At 45.2% G+C, this 22963-nt stretch overlaps 1 protein-coding gene across 1 annotated transcript; it reads right to left on the bottom strand.

Moving 5' to 3' along the window:
- Positions 1-4737: 4737 nt before the first annotated feature.
- Positions 4738-22601, bottom strand: LOC132567228 (oocyte zinc finger protein XlCOF6-like). Its single transcript, XM_060232917.1, has 4 exons — positions 22120-22601; positions 16595-16709; positions 5803-6815; positions 4738-5523 (listed from the first exon to the last, which is right to left on the bottom strand). Exons 1-4 carry the CDS (start codon positions 22540-22542, stop codon positions 4738-4740), a joined length of 2337 nt encoding a protein of 778 aa, XP_060088900.1. The 5' UTR covers positions 22543-22601.
- Between the last annotated feature and the right edge of the window lie 362 nt (positions 22602-22963).

The following is a 22963-nucleotide window of genomic DNA, read 5'->3' on the forward strand; positions in this document are numbered from 1 at the left end:
GCAGCCTGCCTAGAGCTCCCCACGCCCTAGGGCTGGCCCTGGTAGGCACCCCACTGTGTCTTGTTTTCATCCCGCAGTGCCACCAACAGCTCCCTTCTGTCAATTGCCAGCGTTCCTTTAGGGGCCTCTTGGAAGGGCAGGAGAGCTCCAAGGGCACCCCCTGCCTCCTCCGCTGGACCTCATTTATTTATCTTCTTTTTAAAGTTTGTGATGTCATACTGTGCCCCATGGTCCCTCCACCTAAAATTTTATTCCCTAGCCCCCCCCAATAAAAGAGAGAGAGAGAGAGAGAGAGAGAGAGAGAGAGAGAGAGAGAGAGGAAGTCTCAAAGAAAACAGAAGGGCGATCTCAATGTAAATTGTGCTTGGCAGAAGAATCCACCCATCCTCTCACCCACCCACCCTCTCTAAGGAAGAACGAAAGCTCATACCTGAAATAAAACTTTGCTGGTCTTTGTGGGGAGAAATCCCAGTTCTTGGGGAATCCCCACACCCACAGGGGTTTGGTTCTTTGTCGCCCTACCAGGGCCTGCACCTGAATTTTGGAAACACAACCTATCTAACAGCATGCAATCAACTACTCAAGACATTCTGAGTGAGAAATTCAAGACTTCGTTTTATTTAACAACATAGATAGCAACTAGCCTTCAAACTTTCTGGGAAGGCAGCCAACCGGCCCCGTTTCCCAGGACGCAAATGAGTACAACATTTAACAACAATTAAGTCCCCCATTTGTAAGTATTTAAAACAATGCTAAACATTTTCACTCCATGTTTCTTCTGCACCCCCGCGAGGGTCCCTTGAACCTCTCAACAATCCTCTGTGACAAAAGCAGAGTCTTCCGAGCATGGCTAGAGAGACCCTGAGCTTTGATCTTACAATTTACACTCTTGAGATCAATGGTTACAACATTTTGCACTGTCATAATTTACACCTTTGATGACTTCAAATTGACGGACAGATGCAGTCTTGTGGGGAGAGGATGTGCTTACAAGAATGCTTACTTTTGTAAGTGTGGGGTGTAATAAAACAAGTTGTGATGGTCAAGAGTGTTTGTTTTCTGTTCCAATTGATTTGGCTAAGATAACCCGTCCTTTCTGTAATCTGTTCAAACACTCAAGAGAGGAATGCTCTCTTCCTTTTGCAGTTAAGCGTTTTGGAGCAGTAAGGTCATTCTGTACGAACTGCAATTTTTGTTTTTATCTGTGTCAATGCCTCCTCCCTTTTCTAGCTGGCAGCGTTCCCAGGATGTGTGTGATAGTGACGATTGGAGGGAGGGGGGAGGCAGAAAGCTATTCTGACAGTCTGGCTGGAGAAACCAAGCAAGCTGTACCTTATGGCCTAGCCTTTTCACTATAGAAAATCAATATGGTTCTGATAGTTTGATGTGGAACCCAAACCCAATTCCAATTTTTCTCATGACAGTCTTAAAGGAGCCATGGGAGTCAAGATTTACTCTTTCTCCTGCATAAGCACTCCCTTTTATTTTCGCCTTCTCTCCCTCCCTCATCGTCCCAAAGGAGGAGAGCTCAGCCAATGGAGGCAAGGGAGTTTTGGCTTGGCTGTCTCCCACACAAAAAGTAGGAACCAGAAAGAGGGAGCTGGATAGAAGCGAGCTCTGATAAAATGGCGGTGGCAGCCCCAACAAAGAGATCCAGTTGCTTGTGAGAAGGATCTGAGGCTTCCATGGTTCAGATCCAGCCTGCGGACTGTTATGTTTGAAATCACTGGGCTAGAATCTGGGAGAGCCAAGTTCAAATGCCCTTCTGCTTTGAAACCGGACTGTTACCTCAGGACTGCTGCATGCACTCAGGCGGACCTGTCTCACAAGGCTCTGCTAAGGATGGAACGGAAAAGGGTAAATGTCACAATCCTCTTTGAGTCCCTGATGGAGAATACGATGGTGTCCAGATAATCTTCATACTCATTCTTTTTAAAGGACATCTACTACTTAAAACAAGTGCTCCATGGGACAGACTTTGACATGCTATATTGATTTCACCCACTCTGAGGATTCCCCACTCTTCCAGTTTGGTGTAGCAGTTAAGCGTGCAGACTATTATCTGGGAGAACCGGGTTTGATTCCCCACCCTTCCACTTGTAGCTGCTGGAATGGCTTTGGGTCAGCCATGGCTCTCACAAACCTGTCCTTGAAAGGGCAGCTTCCGGGAGATTTCTCTCAGCCCCACCCACCTCACAAGGTGTCTGTTGTGGGGAAGGAAGATAAAGGAAATTGTGAGCCACTCTGAGACTCTGAGTGGAGGGCAGGATATACATCCAATATCTTCATCTTCTTTTTCTTTGCTGAGCAGCCCAATCTTCTTCTTTTTCTGTCAATTCCACACAGCCCGTCTCTTCCTTATTAACAAATATGTTTTAACTGTGACCAAGGAGAAGTGAGAACCCAGGCAGTTTAACGACAGATTTATTATAAGTGCTCAAATAATAAGTGGGTAGTAAAGGCACTGCCTCGGCGGGGAGGGCGGGGTATAAATAAAATTTTATTATTATTATCATTATCATTATATTATTATTATTATTATTATTATTATTATTATTATTATTATTATTATTTACTGCAACAGTGAATAAAGAAACAGCAAAGATTGGTGCAAAGAAATAAACAGCCCAAACGCGACTATCTATACATCCCTTTCCTCTAATACTAAAACATCTCTTTAGGGTGAGGGATCTCTCCACAGCTGCACCCTCCTTCAGTCCAGCCTCAGCGGAGAGAACTTCCCTTTCCAGCCAAGCCTATTTATACTTTTCTCTCAGGCTCCCCCGCCTCTTGGGGCTACTTTTCCCTCAAAAACTCTGCCACTCAATCAGAGGGACATCAGGAATCCTGGGAAACGTATGCCCCTGTATCTACTCCTAATAATAATAATAATAATAAATTTATTTTTGTATCCCACCCTCCCCCGCCAAAGGCGGGCTCAGGGCGGCTCACAGACATGGAATACCATGATTTAAATAAAACATTGTAGACAAAAATTTTAAATACAATCAATTACATAAATTAATTAAAATAGATAAAACAGGTGCTATAAAATACTATAAGTCACAATCATACATAAGATGGCTAGATGGCTACAGGTCAGTTTAGCCAGGTTCTGTCTTAAAAGCAAGCTGAAAAAGAAATGTTTTGCAAGCCCTGCGGAATTGATTCAGGTCCCGCAGGGCTCACACCATCTCTGGAAGTTGATTCCACCATCGAGGGGCCATTGCTGAAAAGGCTGGCTCCCTGGTTGTCTTCAATCTAGCCTCTCTTGGCCCAGGGATTATTAAAAGATTTTGAGAGCTAGATCTCAGTGCTCTCTGGGGAACATATGGGGAGAGGTGGTCCCTAAGGTAGGCAGGTCCTCGGCCATATAGGGCTTTAAAGGTAATAACCAGCACCTTATAGCGAACACGGTACACAACCGGCAGCCAGTGCAGATCCCGCAGCCCAGGCCGCACGTGTTCCCACCGAGGTAGTCCCATTAGCAGCCTGGCCTCCGCGTTCTGCACTACCTGAAGTTTTCGTGTTCGGCATAAGGGCAGCCCCATGTAGAGGGCATTGCAGTAGTCTAGTCTCGATGTGACCGTTGCGTGGATCACAGTTGCTAAGTCGCTGCGTTCCAAGAAGCCTCCTACACAGGCTTCTCCCTGCTCTATAGGCCACACTAGGCCTCAGATCATGACAATAGATCATCAGGTCTCTAAGCGGGAATGAACTGCAAGGAAAGGAGTGGAAGCAGTCTGGAATTTGGAGGAGAGTGGATTGGCGTGGGTGAATCACTCAGAGGTGGTGGGAAACAAGGGCAGATTGAGGAGGTCTGGTAATTGATAGGGGGCTGATGAATCTGCGGAGGGTTCATGATTTTTGTGGCCCATTTGTGGCCCATTCCTTGGAGAGTTTATATTCTATGTGTACAATTTTCAGTGAACCTCTCTAAATGGGGAAGAAACATTGCTTCACAAGCAAAAATGCTTCCAGCGCGGAGGAGAAAAAAAGTTGCGGATCTAAAGTAGTGAGGTATTTTTGGAGCGAGAAGAGGACTGCTTATGCCGAGAAATGGGGAGGAAGATGGAGAGAAAAGTTTCTCTGAGGTGGAAGGGGTTCTGAGAGTAGATTATACATTGTGAGTCAGTAAATTGGGAAAATGCTCCTCACCTACCAATCAACAGATGCTATGACTTGCAGGTAGGTGGGGGAGCAGTGTGGTGCTATATGGAAGGATAAGCTTTCTGAAGGTGGTATTAGTAAATTATATCAATATTTTGGGTCAAAACTATCCCTATCTTTGCTTCTAAAATTCTGTATATATGTAGAACAACATGCATCTCTGAAAAGCTTTATTCCAGAATAAATATCCATAAATCAAAAGTACATGGTCAGCTTACAGATACACACCTAACCAGCACACTCAAGATTGCTATAGCACAGACATCGACTCCAAATTCTGATGCAGTAATTCAGAAAAAGAGACGTCAGTTATTGAAGACTGCTAAACAAAGAATTATCAGCCTTACTGAGTAAAAAATAGTATTGTTAACTGGATTTGCCTATCTCCTTTCTAATGTTTATATCTCTGATATCTGGCATTACACTGTGTGACACACATAGCCTAGCCCAACTTAGTGACATTTCTGTCAGATCATTAGGGGGGGGGGGAAATGAATTCAGCCCCCTTAGGCTAAGAAGTTACATGGTTTCCCCCCTTTGCGGGTTCTTAGATGTTGTTGAAGGTAACTACACTGACTGAATCCCTTTCTGTTCCGAAACGTTTTGCCTTATGTGGATTCCTTGATGACTTTGAAAATGGCTGCTGTGACTGAATCTCTTCCCACACTCTGAGCATTCAAAAGGTTTCTCCCCTGTGTGGGTTCGTTGATGCTGTTGAAGATTTCCACTCCTACTGAATCTCTTCCCACACTCCGAGCATTCAAAAGGCTTCTCCCCTGTGTGAATTCTTCGATGATTGTGAAGATCGCCATTGTGACTGAATCTCTTCCCACACTCTGAGCATTCAAAAGGCTTCTCCCCTGTGTGGGTTCTTAGATGACTCAGAAGATTGCTACTAACCCTGAATTTCTTCCCACACTCTGAGCATTCAAAAGGCTTCTCCCCTGTGTGGATTAGTAGATGAGTTTGAAGATTGCCACGCTGACTGAATCTCTTCCCACACTTTGGGCACTGAAAAGGCTTTTCCCCAGTGTGAGTTCTCTGATGCTTTTGAAGATAGCCACTGCGGCAGAAACTCTTCCCACACTCTGAGCATTTAAAAGACTTCTCCCTTGTATGTGTTCTTTGATGCTGTTGAAGATCACAACTACGGCTGAATCCCTTCCCACACTCTGAGCATTCAAAAGGCTTCTCCACTGTGTGGGTTCTTAGGTGACTTTGAAGATGGCCACTCCAACTGAATCTCTTCCCACACTCTGAGCATTCAAAAGGCTTCTCCCCTGTGTGGGTTCTTAGGTGACCTTCAAGATGGCGACTCCAACTGAATTTCTTCCCACACTTTGAGCATTCAAAAGGCTTCTCCTCTGTGTGAGTTCTTTGGTGACTTCGCAGACCATGAGTGTCCCTGAATCTCTTCCCACACTCTGAGCATTCAAAAGGCTTCTCCCCTGTGTGGGTTCTTAGGTGACTTTGAAAACCATACCTGTCCCTGAATCTCTTCCCACACTTTGAGCATTCAAAAGGCTTCTCCCCTGTGCGGGTTCTTAGGTGACTTTGAAAACCATAACTGTCCCTGAATTTTTTCCCACACTCTGAGCATTCAAAAGGCTTCTCCCCTGTGTGGGTTCTTACATGGATTTGAAGACTGCTCCTGTCCCTGAATCTCTTCCCACACTCTGAGCATTCAAAAGGCTTCTCCCCTGTGTGGGTTCTTTGATGCAGTTTAAGACTGCCACTCCATCGAAATCTCCTCCCACACTCCAAACATTCAAAGGGCTTCTCCCCTGTGTGGGTTCTTTGATGGATTTGAAGACTGCTTCTGTCCCTGAATCTCTTCCCACACTCTGAGCATTCAAAAGGTTTCTCCCCTGTGTGGGCTCTTTGATGAAGCTGAAGATGGCCACTCTGACTGAATCTCTTCTCACACACCAAGCATTCAAAAGGCTTCTCCCCTGTGTGGCTTCTTAGATGAATTTGAAGAGTGCCATTCTGACTGAATCTCTTCCCACACTCAGAGCATTCAAAAGGCTTCTCCCCCGTGTGTGTTCTTTGATGCTTTTGAAGATTGCCACTCCCACTGAATCTTTTCCCACACTCTGAGCATTTGAAAGGCTTCTCTCCTGTGTGGTTTCGTCGATGACTTTGAAGATTGCCACTGCAGCTGAATCTCTTCCCACACTCTAAGCATTCAAAACGCTTTTTCTCTGTATGGATTCTTTGATGCTGTTTAAGAAGGGAACTATGACTGAATTTCTTTCCACAGTCTGGGCATTCAAAATGTTTCTCTCCTGTGTGTATCCTTTGGTGCACAAGAAGTTGTGATTTGTATCTGAAATGCTTTCCACATTGAAAGCATTTACATGTCTTCATTATACTGTGCTTTGAAGAATGTATATTATATTGGGTTTGATCCGAGAAGTTTATTCCACACTCCAAGCTCTTGTTTGTTTCCTCCGACCTGTGAATTACTTCTTGGAAACCACCCCCTTGACAAGGAAATTTCTCTCTTTTCTTCACCTTGCACCTGACTTTCTGCCTCCGAGGCCTACTTTGAATTCTCACATTTCTTCTCACATCTTCATTTTTTACTTCATCTGGCGACAGATGATGCAGTTCCTCATCCTCCTCATTCCTCTGATCATCTTCTGCAGAGGGGGGGGGGAGAGAAAGAGAGAGAGAGAGAGTGATCCTGTTGGAATCAACGAAAGTAGGTCTAATATGCTCCTGAAGTTTCATCTACGCTCCAAAGATTTCAGTGCCTTCCTCCTGTTTATGTGAAGCGTACAATATACACTTTGAAAGTACATTAAGCTTCCTGCATCAGAGATGCTTGGATGGGACTCTTATAATTTTTATGGCTCCCCATCTGTGTGACTTCTTTGATGGGAAAAAAGGGCTGTTTTGTGATGGAAGAGGTTTTTGTATTCCAAGCAATTATATAATTTCTCTCCAAAAGAAATTAACGTCTGCCAAATGATGTTCATTCTCTGACTGAAGCTCTTGGCAAATGCCACACTTTCATTTCCCTTTTCCATGCAGTGGATTCTTTAGTTGACTGACCTTTCTTCATGGACCCCTCTTTGGCAAGGAGTGGGCTTATCCCTCCTCTTACCTGCGTGGCTCTCCTTCTGCCTCTGTGGTCCATCTCCAAAGTTTTCTTCAACATCTTCATTCTTGACTATTTCCAAAGAGAACTTGTGCAATTCCTCAGCTGTCTCCTCTACATCTGCTGCTGGAAAAAGGAAAGAGGTTTAATCAGCACCCATGCAAGAAGCCAAGAAGTCAGGGACTCCTCACTCTGGGGTCTGCATTTCTAAGATCTTCTTTCCTACTAAACTGAGCTGCTGGTCACACCTTATCCCTGCCAGGCCTGCCCATAAAGCTTTTTTTTTTTATATTCAGCCCATCCCTCCTCTCCCCATGTATATCTTAAGGGGGAAGGTGGCAAAGAACAGTTCCCCTGCTGCTCCCATTTGACTTGCTGTGCAGCTCTTTTGACTCTCCACTCTTGATGATTATATACAAGAAGCTACCATGATATCCAGTCCTGCAGCTGCACTGAGAGTTTCTTTCCAGTTATGAAGAGAGCCAGGAAAAGGTGGTTTCCAGCCTCCCCCAAATACGCATTTTTTGTGGATCTAACCAGGGTTTCTAGTGCCCTTTGCCTCTGGCCCCATCTGCCAGAAACACAGACCTGGGAAGGCCGAGTGGGAGTGACAGGACAGCACACATGCTGAGAGGTTCCTCACTGACTCCTCTTAGCCTTCCCAGACTCAGGAAAGCTGAGTGGGATTGGCCCAGCTGCAGTTGGAAGCACCCACTCTACGCTGCCTACCACCACCATGCTCGCCCTTGCCACTGCAGGGGCAGGAGGGGCCAGGGGCTTAGGGCAAGCTGGGGTTGCAGCTTGGTGATATCCTGGTTGGATCCACAGAAAATGTGTATTTGGGTCCCAGGAAAGCTGAGCGGTGTTAGCAGGGCACAGCCTCCACTGTGGACCTACTGACCTTGGTGCTCCATCTTCACCACCATGGCCCGCAGGGAGGCTGACAGGCTGGTGGTAAGGGTGAGTGCAGCAAGGAAGGGGCACTGGGGGTGGCGGGGCATGCACGGAGAGAGGGCCACCGCCAGCCACCCCTGGGACCAGTTAGCACCTTAGGTGGCCGCTAGCCCACTGGGCTGCCCCTGCTCTGAGTGAACCCCACAGAGCAGAGGGAGACTCCAATGGTTTTTGGAAGAGATGCCATTTGTTAGGGGGGCATATGATGATCGATGAGAAAACCAGCCAAGCAGCGTAGAGCTATCTTTCTCAAGATCAGGAGCATTTTCTTGCTCTTTCTGAGCATTTTCTTGCTATTTCTCTGCACCTTACAATCATAGAGTTGGAAGGAACCTCCGGGGTCATCCAGTCCAATCCCCTGCACAATGCAGGAAACTCACAAATTCCTCCCCCTAAATTCACAGGATCGTCATTGCTGTCAGGTGGCCATCTAGCCTCTGTTTAAAAACCTCCAAGGAAGGAGAGCCCACCACCTCCCGAGGAAGCCTGTTCCACTGAGGAACCACTTTAACAGTCAGGAAGTTCTTCCTAATGTTGAGCTGGAAACTCTTTTGATTTAATTTCAACCCACTGAAGATTTTGGATTTATATCCCGCCCTATACTCTGAATCTCAGAGTCTCAGAGCAGTCACAATCTCCTCTACCTTCCCCCCCCCACCCGACAACAAACACCCTGTGAGGTAGGTGGGGCTGAGAGTGCTTTTACAGCAGCTGCCATTTCAAGGACAAGCTCTGTGATAACTATGGCTGACCCAAGGCCATGCTAGCAGGTGCAAGTGGAGGAGTGGGGAATCAAACCCGCTTTTCCCAGATAAGAGTCCGCGCACATAACCAGTACACCAAACTGGCTCTCTATTGGTTCTGGTCCTACCTTCTGGGGCCACAGAAAACAATTTTGCACCATCCTCTATATGACAGCTCTTCAGGTACTTGAAGATGGTGATCATATCACCTCTCAGCCACCTCCTCTCCAGAATAAACGTGCCCAGCTCCTTCAACCTTTCTTCACAGGACTTGGGTCTCCAGACCCCTCACCATCTTTGTCGCCCTCCTCTGGACCTGTTCCAGCTTGTCTATATCCTTCTTAAAATGTGGTGCCCAAAACTGAACACGCTCCAGGTGAGGACTTACCAGAGCAGAGTCAAGTGATACCATTACTTCATGTGATCTGGATACTATACTTCTGCTGATATAGCCCAAAATTGCATTTGCCCTTTTAGCCACCAACATCACACTGTTGACTCATGTTCAGCGTATGGTCCACTAAGACCCCTAGATCCTTTTCGCATATACTACTCTAAGGCAAGTTTCCCCCATCCTATAACCACGCATTGGATTTTTTCCTACCTAAATGCAGAACTTTACATTTATCCCTGTTAAAATTCATTTTATTGGTTTTAGCCCAGTTTTCCAGCCTGTCAAGGTCATCCTGTATCCTGTTGCTGTTTTCTACTGTGTTTGCAACCCCTTCCAATTTAGTATAATCTGCAAATTTAATAAGCATTCCCTCTAATCCTTCATACAAATCATTTATAAAGATGTTAAACAAAACAGATCCCAGGAAAGATCCTTGAGGCACTCTACTTGTCACTCCTCTCCAAGAGGATGAGGAACCATTCACAAGCACTCTTTGGGTGTGATCTGTCAACCAGTTACAGATCCACCTAACGGTAACAGGAGCCAAACCACATTTTTTCAGCTTCTCAACAAGGATAGTACGTGGAACCTTATTAACCTTAGCTGGATCTTAGCTTGGAACTTTAGCTGGATCTATTGTCTAATGTTCAACGATTTCTGAATGTTCCAGGTATTTCTGCCTTTCCTAGAAGCACCGAGTCAGCCTGTCTCTCTTATTGTCAGCAAGAGGTAGCTAGAAGACTGGCTTTTGGGGCCTCAAGGTCATTGACTTGTTCCAGTAGAGTAAGAACCTCTGATAGCCCGTCCCAGAGGAACACAAAATGACAAAAAATCCAGATAAGGCCTCAGAAGAATCTGTCCTGTTCCATCCTCCCAAAACACCTGTAACACACGGGAAACACACACGGAATGTGCAGATGTGCAATACGTGTTCTACAAGACTAGGGTGATGCAAATGTGGGAAAGCTAGTTTGGCCGTCCCCCGGAGCAACACAGGGGTGTCACTGTTGTCAGCCCTCTTCCTTTGGGACAGGGGGCAAAGGTGCCAGCAGGCTTTGGAATAACCTAAGGATCGGGGAACAATGAGTGGACAGGTATACTTAGCTGTTCTCCGTCTGCGTGTTTTTCTGTGGCAGATGCTTTCCTTCCTCTAGGGCAGTGGAATCAAACTCATTTGTTATGAAGGCCAGATCTGACATAAATGAGACCTTTTTGGGTTGGACCAGGACATGTGTGTACTTATTTAAGATTAGGTAGCAGAGATATAAACTTTCTAAAGGATACAGACAAACACAACTAAATATTTTGGGGCTCTAAATATCTTGGGACTAAAAACGCTTGGGGCTCTTTAGCTTGGAGAAATGTCGACTGCAGGGTGACATGATAGAGGTTTACATGGGATGGAGAAAGTAGAGAAATAAGTCCTTTTCTCCCTTTCTCACAATACAAGAACTCGTGGGCATTTGATGAAATTGCTGAGCAGAAAGGTTAAAACGGATAAAAGTACTTCTTCACCCAAAGGGTGATTAACATGTAGAATTCACTGCCACAGGAGGTGGCGGCTACAAGCATAGACAGCTTTAAGAAGGAATTGGATAAAAATATGGAGCAGAGGTCCATCAGTGGCTATTAGCCACAGTGTATGTATGTATGTATGTATATATATATATATATATATATATATAAAATTGGCCGCTATGTGACACAGAATGTTGGACTGGGTGGGCCATTAGCCTGATCCAACATGGCTTCTCTTATGTTCTTTTTTTTTAAAAAAAACTTAAAATAAAATATGCTTAAAACAATAGCACTCATTGGTCTTAAAGGTACTTTCTTTGTATTTCTCCTATGGGATCCAGGGAACTGGGCAAAGGAAGCGCTGGCTCTTTCGCTCCCTCCCCAGGGGACCAGGAGGGGGAGGAGCCTCAACCAAAGGAGAAAACTGAGGTTTTGCTCTGTAGCTCCTGTGCCATTGAGCAAGCCTTGTAAAGCAAGCTGAGATGCAGAAGGAAGCAAGAGAGAAGGAGAAGGAAGCAGGCAAGAGCCAATTGCTCAGGGGCCTCATAGGAGCCCTCCAGGGGCCTGATTCGGCCCCTGGACTGCATGTTTGACAACCTTGCTCTAGGAGCTGAGAGGGACTTAGCCTTTGGGAAGGAGTGGATCACTTGCCTCTTCAGGAGATGGGAGGTTGCTGCAACGCTTTCTCTATCCTGTTGTGGATCAACCAACTGTGCTTCAGCTGGGAAATTGTCTGTGTTTACTGAGATATTGAAGCTCTTCAGCAGCACAGAATTCCACCCTCTTGGGATGAGGACTGATCCACCTCATGACAACAACGGCTGTTGTGTGGTTTGGCTTAAGCCACTTTCCCTTGGGTTGCAGTATCAACTGGTGGGACTACTTGCTGCACAACATCCCTGCAAGGTAGAACAGCTCCCAAGGAAGCACTCAGACCCACCTCCAACTAATAGGAAGGCCTGAAGGCATCCATGTGAGGAATGAAGGAAAGGGTTGATGTGCCTTTGGCCTCATCTAGCAGGGCTGGTCTTTTCTAACATCCCATTCCTTGGAATTTAAGGCTAGTGTGGTCATTCAACAGCCACAAGTGATCTCAACCCCAGAAGGAACTTCTGAACCTCCAGATTCCAGGCCCCAGAAGGCCTCTCTCCCTCCTTACCCACCAGGTTTGAGAATTCTAACCAACCAGGAGTTGCTTAGAAGTGAAGAGGAGGGGGCGTGGCGTCGCGCGGAGGAGATGGACGTCTGAAAACAGAGCTCCATACTTACCCCCGTTAACCCCACTCATTAAAGCGCTCAGTGTTGCTTTCACTTCCCTTTTTTTTTCTTAAAGTAGTATGGAAACAACAGAAGGTCAAAAATCCAGACCAAAAAGAAACACAAAGAACTCTGTAAAAGATTATTTCCCGAAAAAATCCAAGGCTAAGGCCTTGAGAAAGACAAACTTCCCAGCAGGCAAGACGGTGGCGGAAGGCGGGAAAACCACAACGGATGAGCTAGCCTCATTTCGTTCGGAGGTAATGGAAGCCTTTCAAAACTTGAACAAAACATGACTGATAAAATCTCTGCCATTATCCAGCCTTTATCTGCCCAAATGGTGGAATTTAAAACATCTTTGGAGAAGGTGGCAGAGACGGCAGACTCTGCTTATAATATGGCGAGTGTGTCGCAGGAGAATGCACAATATTTTTATAAACGAGATGAATGGGCCACTGATAAGATCACTGCACTCGAAAATCAACTGAAAATGGGGAACCTTTGATTCAGTTGAAGTTCCTCACCTTATCACTTTATTACAGAAAACGGATTTTGGCCCGAACTTCATCAAGATAATTCAATCCTTGTAAGAGTCGCCTTCAGGTATTCTGAATATTAATAACTTAGATTCAGAAGAATTTTATCTCTCCAGAGGGACTAGGCAAGGTTGCCCCTTGTCTCCTCTGCTTTTTGCGATTGCAATTGAACCTCTTGCAAACGCTATTCGTAATACTACTACTATTGCAGGCATCCCTATTAAAAAGAATTCCATTAAGTTGTCTTTGTTTGCTGATGACTTAACGCTTTTTGTAATGAAACCTGACTCTTCTCTACCTGCTATCTTTGATTTATTATCTGTATTTTCTTCTATATCAGGCCTTCGAGCTAACCCATCCAAAACTATTCTTTATCCCATCTCAATTTCAGATGCTCTCCAAGATTCCATCTATTCCAAGTACCACTTTAAAAGAATTGATAGGTTTTGGACATATTTGGGGATTAATATTCCTTTAAGATTGGGCGATATTTTTAAGGTCAACCATCATCTTTTGATTAAAGACATCCTTAACCTGCAAAAGAATAAGAATTCTTCCATCATTCCCTGGAACGAAAAAATTCAGATTAAAACTTTTATTTTTCCCAAATTTTTGTTTTTATTTCGAGCCATTCCTATTCTTATTCCTGAGGATTTATTCACTGATTGGCGGCGTTCGTTCTTAAGATATATTTGGAATAAGGGCTTATCTAGAATAGGGTACTCTACCCTTATTCGTTCTAAACTCTTAGGTGGCTTGGCTCTTCCCGACTTACACAAATTTTATGAAGCTGCCATTTTAGGTGGTCTTATCAGATACTATGATTTTGCTTTGTATCCAGATTGGAAGGTTCTGGAAGACACTTATCTAGGCAAAAATCGTTTCACTCTATATTATGGGAATCCCCGAAGAACAGATCACCAAATATCCCATCCAATCTTTTTCTTAAAGCTATTTTTCAGATTTGGGACAAACGTTGCCTTTCTTTAGCCCCCCCAGTGTCTCCACTTTCTCACTTCCTAGATATTTCTTGGTTTCAGCCCGGGTTTTTATATAAGTCTTTTCCAATTTGGAAACAATCCAATTTATGTCAGTTTGTAGACATTTTGTCCAATGGAAATATGCTTGATAAGAAATCCTTGGAGGACAAAACTGGTGGAAAAGCAATCCCATGGTTTGAATATATGCAAACTAATAACTTAGTGACATCACTTTCAAAGAAATATAATTTCAATCGTCCTCTCGCTTTTTTTGAACATTTGTTATTCTCACCTTCTTTAAAGTGGAAGGGATTGATTTCATTTATTTATAAAGGACTGCTTGAAATTGATACCATTGATTTGCTTTCTTACCAGGAAATTTGGCAACGGGATGGCTTAACCAATTTTAAAGAGGAGGTTTGGCAACAAATCTGGTTCAAATTCATTGAATATTCAAATTCATTGAATATTCAATTGCAAATTCATTCGAATTCATTGAATATTCAATTGCAAACACAAATTTTTTTGTTTAGGTGGTACCTAACACCCCAGAGATTGAGTCACATTGTGATAAATCAATCTTCCAAATGTTGGAAAGATTGTAGAGATGAAGGCACGTTCATTCATTGTTGGTGGTCGTGCCTGGTGGTGCATTCTTTTTGGGCAATGATTGTAGCAAAAATCAAAGATATCACAGGCTACAGTTTACCCTTAAGACCGGAACTCATATTGTTAGACTGCTGGAAAGGTATTCCTATCACGTCACTCAACAGATCCCTGATATCTCTCTTACTAACTGCTGCTAAAATGGTGTTGGCTCAATTTTGGAAATCTCCCAATATTCCTTCGGTTAAAATCTGGTATGCAAAAATCTGGGAGGTTTATGCAATGGACAAGATAGCTGACGGCTTACATTGTACAAGTGACCCAGAAGACAACAATTCCCTGATGTACAAGTGGCTTCCGTTTCTTGAGTTCCCTTTTGGCCCAGTAGATCAAGTGCGTTCACATATACCTTGTAGATACTATGATATTATCAATCTGATGTAATCTGGATATGATCAAAATAGTTATCTATTAATTCAGCTGCCAATGTAATGTAATGTAAAATTTTATTTGTATCCCGCCCTCCCCCGCCGAAGCAAGCTCAGGGCGGCTAACAACATTTATGTATTTGTTTGTTTTGTTGTTTTGTTTTTATTTTGTGTATATTACCATTTTATTGATTTTTTTTCTTATTCACAAAGATTGGTGATACAGTCATTGATTGCCTTGTATATGCTTTTATTAAGCTCAATAAAATGTTTTTGAAAATTAAAAAAAAAAAGAAGAGGAAAATTTCCATGGGTATTCCTTGCCCATTCCCTTGATGTAACTGTAAAGGATACCCACTTGCTGCCAGTTCATTGGGGAAGGAAATAGCCTCTTCCAATATTCTGGAATAACTCTGCAGCCATTCTTCAGCTACAAGGCCTTGGTCTGTCTCCAACATAGGATCTCTTACATGCAGGTGGGGAGGGGATGGATTATTTTTATATGGAGAAGGAAAGAAACCAAGAAAGAGGGAAATTTGTTGTGGAAGAACAGAATCATGGTCTATCAAAGACCACAAGGTAAACCGCTCTAAGAGTCAGAGTGGATGGCCAAAATCCCATCAGGAGAAGGGGATGTTGTAAAGGCTGGCAGCTGAGAAATCAGGATCTGGCTCCTTCCAGAGTCTTTCTGAGTGCCTCTCAGCCCCACCTTGGCCTCAGGCCACAACACCCTCTCTGGCTTGGGTGATGGACACAACACTGGCCTCAGCTGCCCCTGGATCAGTGGGGTGGCTTGTATCATTCTACTCAGCCCTGCTGAGCATCACTTTCATGGTCACCTCAACTTCTCAAGGCACTCGGTGCCGGCCAATTACCTGCACTTGCCTCGCAAACACATACTGCTGTAGATTCATGCATCATCCCAATGGCAGTGATTCACACCATGAAAGATGCTTACCCAGAAAAGCCACGCTCCCATAATTCTCCAGCATGACTTCCCTGTAGAGAGTTTTCTGGCCTGGATCCAGCAGGCCCCACTCCGCCACGGTGAAATACACGGCCACCTCCTCAAAGGAAAATGGAGACTGAAAGAAGAAGCAGATTCCCTCATCACAGATCATGCCGGGCAGAGAGTTGACACTCTCGACAGGGCGTTTGTGAGGGTGCAGGAGGCAGAGTTCAGTATGCATAAGGGCAGTGTGCTTCAGAGCCTCTCGTCCTCAGGCAGCAGGAGCAAAAGCTTCCCTGAGAAAGAAGCAAGGGCTTTGACTATCCCCTGTTCATCCTCCCCTACCTGGGACAGATGTCGACGAGGCGTTTCCACTTCTCCGCAAAGAAAAGGGCTCGATAACATCTCTTCACTGCCTGCAAGGGAGACAAAATGGGAAGGAAGAATTTTAGCCTCAAATTCCAATGTTGTTGGCTTGTCTCAATCTTCCTTACGCATCCCAGTTCCCAAGATTGTGAAACCTTGTAAGAACGTTTTGTAAGAACGTTTAATAAACTGTGGAAGACAAGCCTCAGGTACCCACGAACCTCGGGGGGGGGGGGGTTATAAACAAGGAGGTTGCATTTATTCACCTTGGTTGATAGCTGCACACAAATTTGTCTTCCTTTTCTTTTTGTGAGCAACCGTGAATCTTTCTAATAGAAGGAAGGCAAGAGATGCATATGTTTATTAATGTAAATACAAATGGAACTGCTCTCCATGAATCTATGTACTCCCCCTTAAAATGAAGCAGTCATCATGGCATCCTATGACACTTTCCCCAGAACTCTATTCTATGTAGTCTGCATTTCACTTTTCTCCAGAACAGAAACTTTTGAATTTCCCTTTTCTCCAGAACAGAAACTTCTGCCAAACAAGAGCCCCAATCCCCTCTGGGCAGGAGGCCCCCTTACCATTGGACAGGGCATCTTGGGCACGCTCCTGGGCCTGTGCCCTCTGACCTTCCTCTGATGGAGCTCCTTCTGCCTCAGAGAACTTTGCTTCCACCTTCACGGATCCTCCCCACATCTGAAATAACAGCAAAGGAGGGGGTAAGAGAAGGAATGGAATAGGCTGAAGAGATGGATCCGGACCCACTGCCAGAGTCCTCATTCCTGGCTCCACCACAAGAGCTGCTTGAACTATAGCGGCAAGAACTGGAGTGCAGTTTTCTTCATAGCCTAGTACTGGTCTGTGGCCTGTTAGGAAGTGGCGCCACACCACCCGTTTCACCCGGGACCTGGGCAGACAAAAGAGGCAGTGCAGCCTCGCTCCAGAGCTGCATCCCATTTTGGCGTAGTGGTTAAGTGCGCGGACTCTTACCTGGGAGATCCAGGTTTGATTCCACACTCCTCCACTTGCACCTGCTGGAATGGCCTTGGGTCTGCCATAGCTCTCATAGGAGTTGTCCTTGAAAGGGCAGCTTCTGGGAGAGCTCTCTCAGCCCCACCTACCTCACAGGGTGTCTATTGAGGGGGGAAGGCAAAGGAGATTGTGACTGCTCTGAGACTCTGAGATTCAGAGTATAGGGCGGGATATAAATCCAATATCTTCTTCTTCTCCCCTTGCAGGCGGGTGGAACAGGTAGCATGGCAGCTTCACCTGCCCCTTCGCCTACCCAGTGCAGAAGCAGCAGAAGCAGCCGCAGTCTCCCCCCATTTAAAGACTCCCATGAAGGGGACAGGGATGGGGGTGTGGGCGGGCGGCCTAGGGTGGTAGAAACCCAGCACTACCCCCTTGGTCTGTGGAAAAATTGTCCTCCACGAAACTGGCCCCTGGTGCCAAAAAGGTTGGGAGCCACAGATCTAGAGTTAAAAATGTCTAAGAATTGATAGGAGCAATACACTGAAACATTATTTATTTTATTTATTAGTTCAATCTCTACCTTGACCTCCCCGCCAAGGGACGCTCAGGGCAGCTTACAAGAGCCGAACCAGCACAGTTCACCCTAAAACAACTAAAAACAGTAAAAACATCATGACGTGCGATATGTGCGATGGCGAGACACAGCAGATCTCCATATACAGATAGGATAAATAAGAGATGAAAGGAGGACAAAATCCTTTCAAGAAGAACTTTTTGAACCAGAAGGTAGAGTTTTAGAAGAAGAAGAAGATATTGGATTTATATTCCGCCCTCCACTCCAAAGAGTCTCAGAGCGCCTCACAATCTCATTTACCTTCCTCCCCCACAACGACACCCTGTGAGGTGGATGGGGCTGGAGAGGGCTCTCACAGCAGCTGCCCTTTCAAGGACAGAGAGCGGCCTACAATCTCCTTTACCTTCCCCCCCCACAACAGACACCCCGTGAGGTAGATGAAGACATTGGATTTATATCCCACCCTCCACTCCGAAGAGTCTCAGAGCGGCTCACAATCTCCTTTCCCTCCCCCCCCCCCACAAACAACAGACACCCTGTGAGGTAGATGAAGATATTGGATTTATATCCCGCCCTCCACTCCGAAGAGTCTCAGAGCAGCTCACAATCTCCTTTCCCTTCCTCCCCCACAACAGACACCCTGTGAGGTGGGTGGGGCTGGAGAGGGCTCTCACAGCAGCTGCCCTTTCAAGGACAACCTCTGCCAGAGCTATGGCTGACCCAAGGCCATGCTAGCAGGTGTAAGTGGAGGAGTGGGGAATCAAACCTGGTTCTCCCAGATAAGAGTCCGCACACTTAACCACTACACCAAACTGGCTGCATGGAGAAGAATTGGGAGAAAGAAACCACCAGGAGGAGATGCGATATATCATTAGAGCTATTTCAAGCCAAAGAAAAGGAGTCCATCAAAATCATATCAAGAATATCCTAACGAAGATGGAAACAAAACAAAGGCCAACAGACGGAAAACACCGAATTTAATTTTCAGTTTTGAAAAAATGGAGACATCAAAAGCTATAGACAACAATCAGACCATTGCATTAATTCCTCACGCAAGTCAACTGAGGCTCAACATTTCACAACAATGAGGACTGGTGTCACACATCAAAAGAGAAACTGCAGATATTCCCTTTCAGGTGGATTCACAAAAGGAAGCGGTACTTGAGATCATATTGCAAACATAGGTTAGTTAATGAAACATAGGAGAGAATTTCAGAAGAAAGCCAGCTTGTGATTGATAGATTACATGAAAGCTTTTGACTCAAGGGATTTTTTTTTTTAAAGCAATGTTTGGTTTTAAAAGAAACAGGTCTGCTACAACAGTGTTCCCTCTAAACTGAGTTAGTGTGAGTTTTTTAGCCTCCAGCTCACACCTTTTTGTCTTTGCTCAAGAAGAATGGCCCCAGAGCAAACTAATTTGTGCAGTAGCTGACGACTTTCCCGCCAGTAACTCACAAAGTAGAGAAGGGGTGACCAACGGTAGCTCTCCAGATGTTTTTCCCCTACAACTCCCATCAGCCCCAGCCATTGGCCATGCTGGCTGGGGCTGATGGGAGTTGTAGGGGGGGAAAACATCTGGAGAGCTACCGTTGGCCACCCCTAAAGTAGAGTTTTTGCTCACAAGACTCTACAGAGTCTTGAGAGCCAGTTTGGTGTAGTGGTTAAGTGTGTGGACTCTTATCTGGGAGAACCGGGTTTGATTCCCCACTCCTCCATTTGCACCTGCTAGCATGGCCTTGGGTCAGCCATAGCTCTGGCAGAGGTTGTCCTTGAAAGGGCAGCTGCTGTGAGAGCCCTCTCCAGCCCCACCCACCTCACAGGGTGTCTGTTGTGGGGGAGGAAGGTAAAGGAGATTGTGAGCCACTCTGAGACTCTTCAGAGTGGAGGGCGGGATATAAATCCAATATCTTCATCTACCTCACAGGGTGTCTGTTGTGGGGGAGGAAGGAAAAGGAGATTGTGAGCCACTCTTCGGAGTGGAGGGCGGGATATAAATCCAATATCTTCTTATCTTCATCTTCTACAGGTTAGAGGGAGTATTGGATACAACATGATTGTTTTGATGCACAGCCTGTACTCTGGGCAAGAGGCCACTGATAGGACAGAATACAGGTAGGACAGAATACAGAGAAACAGAACTGTTTCCAAGTGGCAAAGGTGCCAGACTAGGATGTATTTCATCTCCCTGTCTCTTCAGTCTACATATCATAAGGAAGGCTGGATTAGATTTAGATTGGGCTTTTTTTTCCAGCAGGAACGCACAGGAATGCAGTTACAGCTTGCTTGGCATCAGGGGGTGTGGCCTAAGATGCAGATGAGTTCCTGCTGGACTTTTTCTGCCAAAAAAGCACTGGATTTAGATGTAAGTGGAGTGAAAATTGGCAGAGGGAACACTGGCAGAGAGAACATAAGAGAAGCCCTGTTGGATGAGACCAACAGCCCATCCAGTCCAACACTCTGTGTCACACAGGTGTCAAAAGAATCAAGTGCCATTAGGAGGTCCATCAGTGGGCCAGGACACTAGAAGTCCTCCCACTGTTGCTCCCCCCAAGCTACAGCATGGCGTTCGCACACTGTCTTGCACACTGTCTCGACATTTTCAGTGAGTTATCTACCACAACCCCAAGATCTCTCTCTTGGTCAGTCTCTGCCAGTTCACACCCCATCAACTTGTATTTATAGTTAGGATTTTTGGCTCCAATGTGCATTACTTTACACTTGGCCACATTGAACCTCATCTGCCATATTGACGCCCACTCACCCAGCTTCAATAGATCCCTTTGGAGTGCCTCACAATCCTCTCTGTTTCTCACCACCCTGAACAATTTAGTGTCATCTGCAAACTTAGCCACTTCACTGCTTATTCCCAACTCCAAATCATTAATGAACAAGTTAAAAAGCATGGGACCCAATACTGAGCCCTGCGGCACCCCACTGCTTACCATCTTCCATTGCAAAAATTGCCCATTTATACTCATTCTCTGTTTCCTATTAATTAACCAGTTTTTGATCCACAAGGACTTGTTCTTTTACTCCATGACTCTCAAGCTTACTAAGGAGCCTTTGATGAGGAACTTTATCAAAAGCTTTCTGGAAGTCAAGGTAAACAACATCTATTGGTCCCCTTTGTCCACATGTTTGTTCACCCCCTCAAAGAACTCTAACAGGTTAGTGAGGCTAGATCTTCCCTTACTGAACCCATGCTGAGTCTTCCTCAATAACTCGTGTTCATCAATGTGCCTACTCATTCTCTCTTTGATAATGGTTTCCACCAACTTTCCTGGAATAGAAGTCAGACTGACTGGCCTGTAATTTCCCTGATCTCCTTTGGAACCCTTTTTAAAGATGGGGGTGACATTTGCTACCTTCCAGTCCTCAGGAACGGAGGCAGATTTCAATGAAATATTACATATTTTTGTCAGGAGATCCACAAGTTCACCTTTGAGTTCTTTCAGAACTCTTGGATATATACCATACGGGCCTGGTGACTTATTAGTTTTTAATTTGTCCATCAGTTGTAGGACCTCCTCTCTCGTCACCTCAATCTGACTCAGGTCCTTCAACACCCCTCTCAAAACTAGCAGTTCTGGAGTGGGCAAACATTTCTCAACTTCCACAGTGAAGACGGAGGCAAAAATGCATTCTGCTTCTCAGCCATTTTCCTATCCCCCTTCAGTAATCTTTCTACCCATTGGTCATCATTAATAGTCTAAGATATGCAGATGACACCACATTAGAGGCAGAACATTGTGAAGACCTGAAATAATTACTCATGAAGGCTAAAACAGAAATTGCTATAGGAAGATTACAGCTAACGATCAGGAAGACAAAAGTGATGAGTAGTGTGGAATTACGGATATTGAAGGTTGATGATGAAGAAACTGAAATTGTTCAAGATTTTTTGTTCCTTTTGTCCATTATCAACCAAAAGGGAGACTGCAAACAGGAAACCAGCAAACAAGAAGGGTAACCATTAGGGAGGTAGAACAAATTCTTAAGAATGTGTCTCTAGTGACCAAGGTCAAATTAATTCGAGCCACCGTATTCCCCAGTCCTATATGTGTGTGAGAGAAAGTTAGACAATGAAGAAAGCTGACAGAAAGACAGTTGATTTTCTATTTTGATGAAGGAGAGTTTACAGTTTCTACAGATACTGCCAGAAAGATAAATAAGTTCTGCCAGAAAGATAAATAAGTGGATTTTAGATCAAATCAAGACCCAGCGGAAGCTAAAATGACTCAAATGAAGCTATCAGATTTTGGTGATATTACAAGAAGTCGATGGGAAAGACAATAATGCTAAAAAAAAAAAAAGTTGAAGGAAGCAGGAAAAAAGAAAGACAAAAGATGTGATGGATTGAGCCAATCAAGGCAGCCACAGCCCTCAGTCTGCAATACTTGAGCAAGGTTGTTAGCAAGAGAACGTTCATAGGGTTACAATAAGCCAATAGTGACTTGATGGCAGTTCACACACACACACACACACACACACACACAGATAGCTGGCAGGAAGCTTTAGGATAAGGTCATTGCTTGAGCAGAGTGACTGAAAGCCCCTCACCTGCTGTGTCTGCCTCTTCTCCTCTGCCTGACTCAGGAGGAAACCTTCGGCCAGGGCCACTGCCTGGGAACTGCTCTCTGGCCCGCATCCTCTCACCCAGCCCTGCACTTCCTGCGGCAGGATGGCCAGGAACTGCTCCAGGATCACCAGGTCCACCATCTCCTTCTTGGTGCGCCTCTCTGGCTCCAGCCAGTCCTTACAAAGTCCGTGGAGCCGGCTGCAAACCTCTCGGGGCCCATCAGCCTCCTGGTAACAGAACTGCCGGAAGCATCGGCTGAGTTCATCTGCGGTCACAGGGTCCTGAACCAAGATCTCTGGCACAGCTCTTTCCCAGAATGCAGCACCACTCCTTGCTTGGAGGGGATGGGGTCGTTTCCTGGTTGTCTTGCCAGTTCCAGAGACTTCTGGGTCCTTCTCTTCCATCTCCTTCCTTTTTCTCTTGGATTGCCTCTGACTCTGGAAAGACACTTTTATTCCCCTGGGTGTGAAAAGGGAGAGGGAAGGATATCAAAAAGCCAGAAAGAAAACAAAAGAGAATGGAATTGCATCACTGACCCTGGTGACAAGACACCTAAGGATTACCCTGGTGGCTCAGAAGGAGTGTCCTTGTTGAATTTTGCAGTTCAGGATTAACGTAACTGTGCTACATTACATATCAAGCTTTGTAAGATATGCTTATTCAGCCTTTGAGTGAACAAAACCACCACTATTCGCCTTTCTAAAAATCTGTTGGGGATGTTGTGAGCTTGGCTTCCGATTTCTGGGGCTCAGTCTGTCTAGTGGGCACATCTCAAGGTAAACCAGAGCCAGGACAAAGGGACTGTTAAGGGCTTAAACATCAGAG

The sequence above is a fragment of the Heteronotia binoei genome, chromosome 2, assembly GCF_032191835.1.
Source record: "Heteronotia binoei isolate CCM8104 ecotype False Entrance Well chromosome 2, APGP_CSIRO_Hbin_v1, whole genome shotgun sequence".
Taxonomy (NCBI): domain Eukaryota; kingdom Metazoa; phylum Chordata; class Lepidosauria; order Squamata; family Gekkonidae; genus Heteronotia; species Heteronotia binoei.